We start from the raw sequence: 9150 nt of genomic DNA on the forward strand, positions 1-9150 counted from the left end.
TTGTGTTGAACTTAGACCAGAATGTTACTCTAACTATTAGGTTGTATAATGTTACCCTAAAATGAGTATTGAACCCTTGTTCGTATTTTAGGAGTTTAGATGTGCTATGGAAAGTTCTGTTTTCCTTCGTTAAGAACTTTCGCTTAGCGAACTTTGTCTCGCTGTAGCGAATGCTCGCTGTAGCGAATGAGTAGCGAATAAGTCTGGGAGTTGAGTTGATTTATTCGCTAGAGCTCGCTACTGCTCGCTGTAGCGAATCGGGGCTTCGCTACCAGTTCGCTGTAGCGAACTAGTCTGATGCAGAATTTATGTTTTTCCCTAATGAGTGCAGTTTCGTTCCGAATTGGGGAACCGAAAGCCTCTTGTTCTGAATAAGAAATATCATGGAATTGTTTGTTTAAATATATGTTCTATGATGATTGAATGCATGATTATTCTATGCTTAAGACATTGGTATGCATGTTGATGGGTTATGAGTCACATGTATTGTTATGTATAATTATGCATTGTTTCCCGTCTGTTTCGGATGAACATTCGGATGTTGTTTGCCTGTGTGGCTGGATGATGTGATTGATATATGCTTGAATCGGAGTAGGCCTGGCTAATAGATGGTAAATCGCTTAAGACCACGACTAATGCTTTGTGATCTTTAGTGCGTGCCATGCTTTGTGATCTTGGATACCTTGCTTTGTGATCTGGGTATGTCTTACGCACCTGAGCTACCATTGCGATGTGCTTGTGTGGGTCTTCAAAGGCGTTCCACCAGCGGTTAATAGCATCGGCGTGCTTGGTATGGTGAGGTAGTGGTACCACATAGGATGCACTTCTCGGTTAACTCACCTCTAGTGATGTCACATAGATAATCACTAGGCTTTCACCCGGTGGGCTCATGTAGTCTTGATGGCGTTTTTGTACATTGTGGCGACCACATTGGCGTATAGTGATTGACGGGGCCGTGATGCCATGTAGGCAAGTCACCGCTGTAACTCGTCACGGATAAACCATGTAGGACTTATCTGCTTCACTAGCGATGTGCATGTACAAGTCTCTTGACAATTAGACATGGGTGTAACTCACCGAGGGTGTGGATGCGTAGTCTATGTAGCAGGCAAGTAAACTTACTCCTGGATTCCTCGTATAAGGGTACGGGTCTGCATATCTGTTTGTATTTGGCTTGTGCTTGTTGTTGTTGCCTCATTGGATAGTTATGGGACTTCCAATGGTGGTGTATCCTTGTTTGTACTTGTACCTAGCCGTGAGGAAAACCCGGATTCTCGGTGAATCTATTTGATTGCATGCACCAGGTAGAACTGAGCGAACCCTTAAGATATGAGAACTCACTGAGATTTAGTAATCTCACCCCAATCAACTTATATTTTTTCCAGGTGCAGTTTAGTAGATTTTGGCAGATAGCAGGTTTGGACTGAAGACTTGAAAGTGGTGTTGGCTCGAAGATCTCGTTGGTTTTGACTTTCCGCTGTGCAAGATCCATTGAAGACTCATGTATTATACTTCTTAGTAGAATTTCATGTTGTATTTTATATGGATCTTTCTATAACTATAGCTTTTGTATGTACTCAATATCAATTTTAACGTTTCATGCATAATATACTAGTCAGTTATGTATGGGGTGTTTCAGGAGGCTATTACAAAATAGGCTTCCCATTTTAATTAGTGTTTAGTTGGTTTGACTTGCCGTGATATTTTGGGTTCAAAAAGTAAGTGAGTGCTTGAGAAAGTGTTCAAAAGAGAGTGTTGCTAGCACTCCTCTTTGGGTTAAATACCCTCTTGTACTTCTCTTAAATTCATTTTCAATTGCTTATAAAAAACTAGTAGACAAGCAAGTGCCCAATTTTTTGAAAAATAATTAAACAAGTTATAAAACAACTTCAACATTATAAATAATATCAATTTGATCCCTTTAAACATCATTAAAAATATGAAAACATGGGAATTCATAGGAGCAAATATTAGTATATTATTAAAAATAAATATGTAAATATTCTACCTATCAACTTCATTGTTGCTATATATCCTTACAACAAATAGAGCCTATTTTTGGAGCTAGACATCCATTTTAGAAAGCAAAATATGGAACAACACATCTATTTATACACAAACAAGCTAACATGAAAGAAAAATTAATCAATATAAGAATGAAATAGGCTTGATTGCCTAATAACTTGATTGGTTTTATTTGAATGATTCTTTCTTTGATGATATCACTTTCTCCTTTTTTGTCCTCTTAGCTTTTTCTTAAGTTAAACAACAATAGAAGGCAATGGAACTCGTCTACGATACTCAGCTAGAGCCCATAATGGATAAATATCTCTATACATTGGATAATGCAACATACAATTTTTCATGAATACTCCTGTGATTTCCTACAATAAGATAAAAGGAAATTAATTATTGTATCAAATAATTTTAAAAAAAAAGAATCATATTATATGAGATAGAAAATGCGGGCATGCAATTCTATATTTCTTATATCCTTATATTTATATATAAAATATCTTAAAGGATCATTGGCTATAATTCATCCTTTATGCTTATTTTGTTTCTTATTTATGCTTATATAAAAGATTCTTATTTGTTACACCTATTTAATATATAATTAGGTACTAAAAAACACGATTGACAATTATATACTAAATAGGTGTAACAAATTTTTCTATTGCAAAATAAGCATAAATAAGAAACAAAATATATAATATAAAAAGATTGAAATGAACCTGTTGGGGCCAATCGCCTTCATCTAACTGAGAATTAATGAGTAATTTTGCTGCACGATGAAGAGGAGTGGGGTCTCTCTCTGCCTGTAAAGAAAAAGACGTACTTTAAAATTAATTCTTAGTTATGAACTTAAGGTAATAAATAAATATTTTAAATTTTTATTTGTGATGAAATGGATCTATATATAATAGCATATTAAAATGTTAAAACTAAACCTGGCCGGCATGAATTAAACCCATAAGAGCCCATGCAGTATGTACGACATTTGATCGATTTCCTTCAAGAGGTACATATATCTGCATCATTATTATTTAGTAAGTTGTTAGGATTATTGATGATTCATGTTAATTTTAAGAAATGATTGGTAACTAATTGCCAATAATTATTCAATTATGAACCTTTTTTGGGCTTGAAAGATAGCTTTCCCCCCACCCGCCGTCCTCCCTCTGTGTTGTGAGAAGAAATTTAACACCTTTGCGAACGGCAGCACAATTGGTATAAGTCTTTCCAGCAGCGGCTAAACCACCAAGAGCGAACCAAGACCCATAAGTAAAGCAAACTCCCCAGTTTCCATACCATGAACCATCGTCTGTTTGTGTATCTTCAAGGAATCGAACTGCATTGAAAATGAAATTTTCTATCTCTTTCTTCCTATGACCAGGATATAACTTCTTGAACAAAACTAAAGCTTGAATTGCAGATCCTGTGCACTCAACATATTCATGTTCAACTACAATGTCCGCAAAAAATTCTGTAGGATTGAGTAGCTAAAAATAAATAATAAAGCTAATTAGTTTATTAACCAATAAATATGTTTTCTCAATGAATGATTACATATTAATGAAATACTTACTTCTAACCATTCTTGAGCGCCTGCTGGCTCCCAAGCTGCCAAACCTCCTTTTTTACTCTACAATAATTTCAAAAGAGAAAGTCGTGTCCAAAGTAAATTAGATAACACAAATAAACCAAACATCGATGATCAAATTTATTTCCACAACCCTTAAATTTTCATTGATCAAAGGTAAAATAACAATTAAAATGATTAGGGGTTAACTAACCAATTAACTAAAAGTATATGGAAATACATTTAACATTACTTGCCTGAAGGGACATTATGAGATTGGCAGAATCAAATAACCTTTCAGGTTCCATCTTTTCCCCCACAATTTCTGGAGGCAACAATGATAAAAGTAGACAACACTGAAATACCACATAATATTACCTATGTTAACATACATTTGTTGTGATTGAGAAAGCTTATTAACAAATTAATTTGTCCATAGCCTATATTTCTAGATACCTTTAAACCTTCTGCGGTACAATCAGAAACTTGCCATCCGTGATCTTGATCAGAGAAAGTCCACGAGCCTTTAGAAATATGACGATGCATACTCTTAAAATCTCCCGAAGGATTCTCCGTAACCTATGACGTAAGACTATAAGTTTTTTATGTAAAATAAAGATAACATGAATGTTGTGTAAAGTATTATAACCACTACTCAGTAATGAAAAATAAGTATGTCTTAATTATATAAATATAATTGTATGTACTTGTTATTACTTCCTCAATCCTAAAATAATTATTTCAATTCATCAATTCATAAAAATTAAAAGAATTGTGTAAATATAAAGAAGAAAATTTGATACATTTGAGAGTTCACAATCTTAGATAATTGTGATCATTTATTTCACATGCTCGTCATCAAAATTAAGCATACCTGAGACTTTTTGATGAAATCATGTCCTTTTGCAAGTGTAGGTCCGATTTCCTCAACTAGGTTAGTGGCAAGTAAAGCTTGAACGGCAAAACCAGCATCCCATTCTTGGCTACCAAAACTCTGCATTGAATTAACAAAACATTTATTCAATAAATATATCTCATTAGCTAACATACTAATAATATGATAATGATTAGTGTGTACTAAAGTATGATGAGTTAATATAATAACCTGCATGGTCATTCCATCTTCTGAAATCCACAAGTAATCTGGGATCCTTGCTAGATGCTTCTTGAAAGCATCTCCATTTGGATCTTCCACCCAACAAGCAAGCATACATAAAACCTGATAAATATATACATGTTAATAGTGTATTTTTGAATGAAACCTAAGAGATGGTTTATCTTCACTTTATGTATATAGATAATCAATCAATACCCTTAATTTCTATGTTACTTACTTTTTCCACGCACCCAATGGTAAGGTATCGACTATTCTCATCCTCGTAGTGGATATGCTTCATTGTTACTTCAAGGGCCCTTTTCCTGATCAATTTGTTGAAAGGCCAACGAGTCAAAAGTGGCTCGGTGAAAATGTACAAGCTATCCCATATTAGATCTTGTATCAAAGGATGAGGATAATAAATATCTTCCTGTGACACATAAAATAGATCATAATCCCTCCAACCAAGTTAAAGAGGAAATGTTAATTCACACATTGTCATTAGTTAAAGAAAAAGGTTCTCACCTTTGCACATAGATGGCGTGCTTTTGTCCAATTAATTTTTTCATAAGGTTGAGTATGGAGTTCTTCTCGCAGCTGTAAGATGAGCGGTGTGATTGGACCCACAAATCTTTTTCCATATAAATAAGACATAGGCATGTATACCATTCGACAATAACACCACATTTTAGCTACAATTACATTAAGGGAAAAATGAGATATAATAAACTCACAATTGGATAATTATATATACTCTTACAAAATAATTGTACAACAAGATAAATAACTTCAACCTGGATGCATAGGAAGAAACGAAGGAAGGATCCAAAATTCAGGGGGCATTGGGTTACTTCCCAACCAATCAAATACACCAAGTATCTATAGGTAAAAGATATATTTTTATCAAAAACATACAAAGTTATATGCTAGTTCTAAGTTTTTATATTGCATAGAAAAGAATAATACCGAAAGCCAAGTTTTTCCCCATGAAGGTATATGTGTGACACTACCGTGTTGACGAATCCAATTTCTTGCTCTAACACAAGCATTGTCTTGACCACCATCTGGCCCTTCTCCAAGAATCCGCATACATATATAGTTGAGTGCAGTACAAAACATGGTGCTATGACCCTCTATGTGAAGCCCCCACCCTCCATCTTCATTCTTCGAATAAAACCACAATAAGGTCAATACAAATCGTTCATAATCAAGAGAATGAAGAGGGAGCCCTCAAGTTCTATGGTTCGAATAGATAAATAAAAGTGCGTTAAAATTGAATGATCAAGTATACCTGATGACAATATATATAACGAAGAATCTCTTTGCGATGTTCTTGTGGGAATACCGAATCAAGATGTCCAGTAATGTAAACACAGAAAACCTTCAAGTAAAACAGTTAATTAATATTATTTAACTATTGCTTCATTCAACAATTTAAAATACTATTGAGTATTAAGTAATTACTCACCAAGGGAGGCATGAAAAATAGAGGACCTGCAATTTGAGCTGGCCAATGACCATCACTAGTTTGCAATGCTGCTAAGTGGTGTGTGCCTCTTCTCAATGTTGTTGTAGCTTTTTCAAATGTTATTTCTTCTCCATCTTCTATCTTAACGCCACCTATTGTTTGCTTGAATTTATTTTCTCTAAGAACCTACAATGTCAAGCAGTAAAAATAAAAAATGCATATTATTATTTATCTAATTTAAAATGATTGTTTTCTTTTATTTTTTAAAACAATATTAATTTTTTTCCCAGTTGTATCATTCAAAATTTTAATTATATAATATTAATTTTATAATATTAATTATAAAATCTATTAAAAATTTATAATATTTACTAAAAATAAATAAATAAAAATGTTCCCAAAATAATTAGATAATATAATTTTAATGCTTAACCATGATTTGATAACATCAAAAATTGTATCATCTAATTTATATTACTTATATCTCTTTCATCAAAAAAATGATTTTGAATTAATTGATTCTATAAAATTAATTAAGACTAAAAAAAAGTTGGATGTAAAATTATATATATATATATATATATATATATATATATATATATATATATATAAAAGTAAGTTGAACAACCAATTTAATATAAAAATAAATTTAAAAAAAACTTAAATTTTTAACTTCAAATTAGAATCTATCCTACTTAATAACGAACAAATGTGTCAAAATCAATTCTATATTTTCAAAAATAATTTTGACTCTTTTAAAAATGGAATAAATAATACACTTCATTTTCTTGTTATAACATTCAATTATTTAATGACTCTCACCATAAAATATGTAGGGGAATCATGAAAACAAGATCAAAAGAAAATAGTGTTGGTTGGTTTATATTATTAAGAAACTCCACCATAGTCGCAGTTCTAAATTCATAGAGTTAGGTGATAAAATAATGACAGAAGTACTAAAACTCATAATTTCTAAAAAGTTTGTTAATTTTATATACAAGTTTGTCAAAAATGACGTACTCAAAATTAAATATTATTAGTATTATAAGATCATTATTTGCCGGAGATGTATAAATGAGATGACATATTAACTAATATTTTAATTTGAAGTAAAGTTATCCGAATTGATGTTCACGTATATGCTATTTCCGCAAAATAAAATAAAATAAAATAAAAATGCTACAATAACTTGAAAGATACGTCATACTAGTTTAAGTAAACTTTATCTCAAAAAATGATGTAAGACGGTTATGATTTATGAATGAAAGTAATGTGATACCTGAAAACGCCATAGAAGATCACCACATGGTTTAACCTCGAACCGATTTTCGTAGAAATTGCGACGAGCTTCTTCAACTTGAGCTCTCTCTTCTTCAGTACCAGCTTCAGGATCATACTCCCATGTTTGTCTTCCTACAAAGTTGTTTGTGCTGAATAGATATGGATCGTTGGCACCTTCTGCTATTTTGAGCTTCCACATGTTTGTGAAGAGGTGATGGTAGATGAAGAAAGAGATGAAGTGAGTCGATGTTTATGAGGGAGTGGTGATGCCTATTGCCGCTACTTATAGCATTATGCTTTCCTTGTATTATTATTTTTTTATTCATTATGGGACCACAATTTTCTTACGTTTTGGACTAATCTTTTTGTTTCTTTATCATCTTTTTTATTTATATTTTCCCTAGGAAGCCACACCTTCCACCATGTTATTTTTTGTTTTTTTTTTTTTTCAAGTATTTTTTTATGGTATACATTGTGATTGAGTGTTTCTTGCCTCCATATTTCCTTTGTATTTATGTATTTTTTTAAAATTATAATCAAATATTTATGTGTTTTTCTATTTAATTATTATGTATTTTTAAATTATTATCAAATATTTATTTGTATTTTCTGGTTAATTATTATTATTGTAAGATTACCATGACCGACATACTAGAAAACACACAAGTTTTTGAGGAAGTGTAAGGCGAACTACTGTAAGGGTTTCAAATTTTTTGCGGTTAACTTGTATTTAAACAGTGCCTCATAAATCTTTGTCACTATTAAAATATGGTTAAATGAGACCTATAATAATTTTTTTCATGGTTGAACTATGACTATCCTACACAGAGTCTCAAAAAACTTGAGACGACTTTGTTTATATCCATCTGTACCCAAACTTCATTTTTCTCAAAAATGTATTTAAGGTATTTTCAAGACACAAATCACTACTACGAATAAATAATTTTATCCCAGTTAAAAGAAGGGTTTGATTTCAGTTAGGTGATCGATCGAGGTAAAGAAGAGTGTCATGGAAAATGCGTCACTTTTCTCCTTAGTTGAACTATCAACCAATGAGAAAAGTAAAACGAGTCATGGGCTCAATCCCCACCAACAATATTGTTGTGGCATTCATGTTCTGATTGGTTTGTGAGAGTTTTATGCAAACTACTGATGTTTCATGTGAATTGACGAGTAGACAATATCTTAAACATTGTTACTTTACAAATTGATGATAAAAATTTATTGCTTAATTTTTTTGTCAAGCTGAAAACAAGTTTTCTCATCGGTTGCTAGCTCAACAGATGTGATATGTCATGAATAAAAAATAAAAAAAAGTAAAATGTATTAAAATATAGTTGTTGGATTTCGAAAGGGAATTGATAAATACTTTTCCTCTAAGTTGGTAGCTCAATAAAGTCATAAAAAAAAAAATACTAAAATAGAGTTTTTGGAATTCAAAGACATGTTTTTTTGAATATTTTTTCCTTCAATTATCAACTCAACCGAGATAATAAGTCATAAACAAAAAATAAAATAAAATGTGTTAAAATATAATTTTTGAAATTCAAACATGTATTTGCTAAATAACTTTTCTCTCGATTGTCAACTCAATCGAGATAATAACTCATAAACAAAAACATAAAAAAACTAAAAGTTAAAACACTGTTGTTGAGATTTAAAGACGTGTTCCGTAATTTTTTTTTCCGGTTGATAACTCAATTGAGAAAATAAATAATATTT

General features: G+C 31.7%; 1 protein-coding gene across 1 annotated transcript; it reads right to left on the reverse strand.

Moving 5' to 3' along the window:
- Positions 1-1954: 1954 nt before the first annotated feature.
- On the reverse strand, positions 1955-7695 carry LOC131601059 (beta-amyrin synthase). Its single transcript, XM_058872781.1, has 16 exons — positions 7427-7695; positions 6148-6333; positions 5971-6060; positions 5646-5843; positions 5474-5558; positions 5205-5371; positions 4918-5109; positions 4689-4802; positions 4458-4577; positions 4040-4162; positions 3841-3939; positions 3590-3646; positions 3135-3503; positions 2952-3032; positions 2736-2819; positions 1955-2384 (listed from the first exon to the last, which is right to left on the reverse strand). Exons 1-16 carry the CDS (start codon positions 7625-7627, stop codon positions 2262-2264), a joined length of 2289 nt encoding a protein of 762 aa, XP_058728764.1. The 5' UTR covers positions 7628-7695; the 3' UTR covers positions 1955-2261.
- Between the last annotated feature and the right edge of the window lie 1455 nt (positions 7696-9150).

The sequence above is a fragment of the Vicia villosa genome, linkage group LG5, assembly GCF_029867415.1.
Source record: "Vicia villosa cultivar HV-30 ecotype Madison, WI linkage group LG5, Vvil1.0, whole genome shotgun sequence".
Lineage (NCBI taxonomy): Eukaryota > Viridiplantae > Streptophyta > Magnoliopsida > Fabales > Fabaceae > Vicia > Vicia villosa.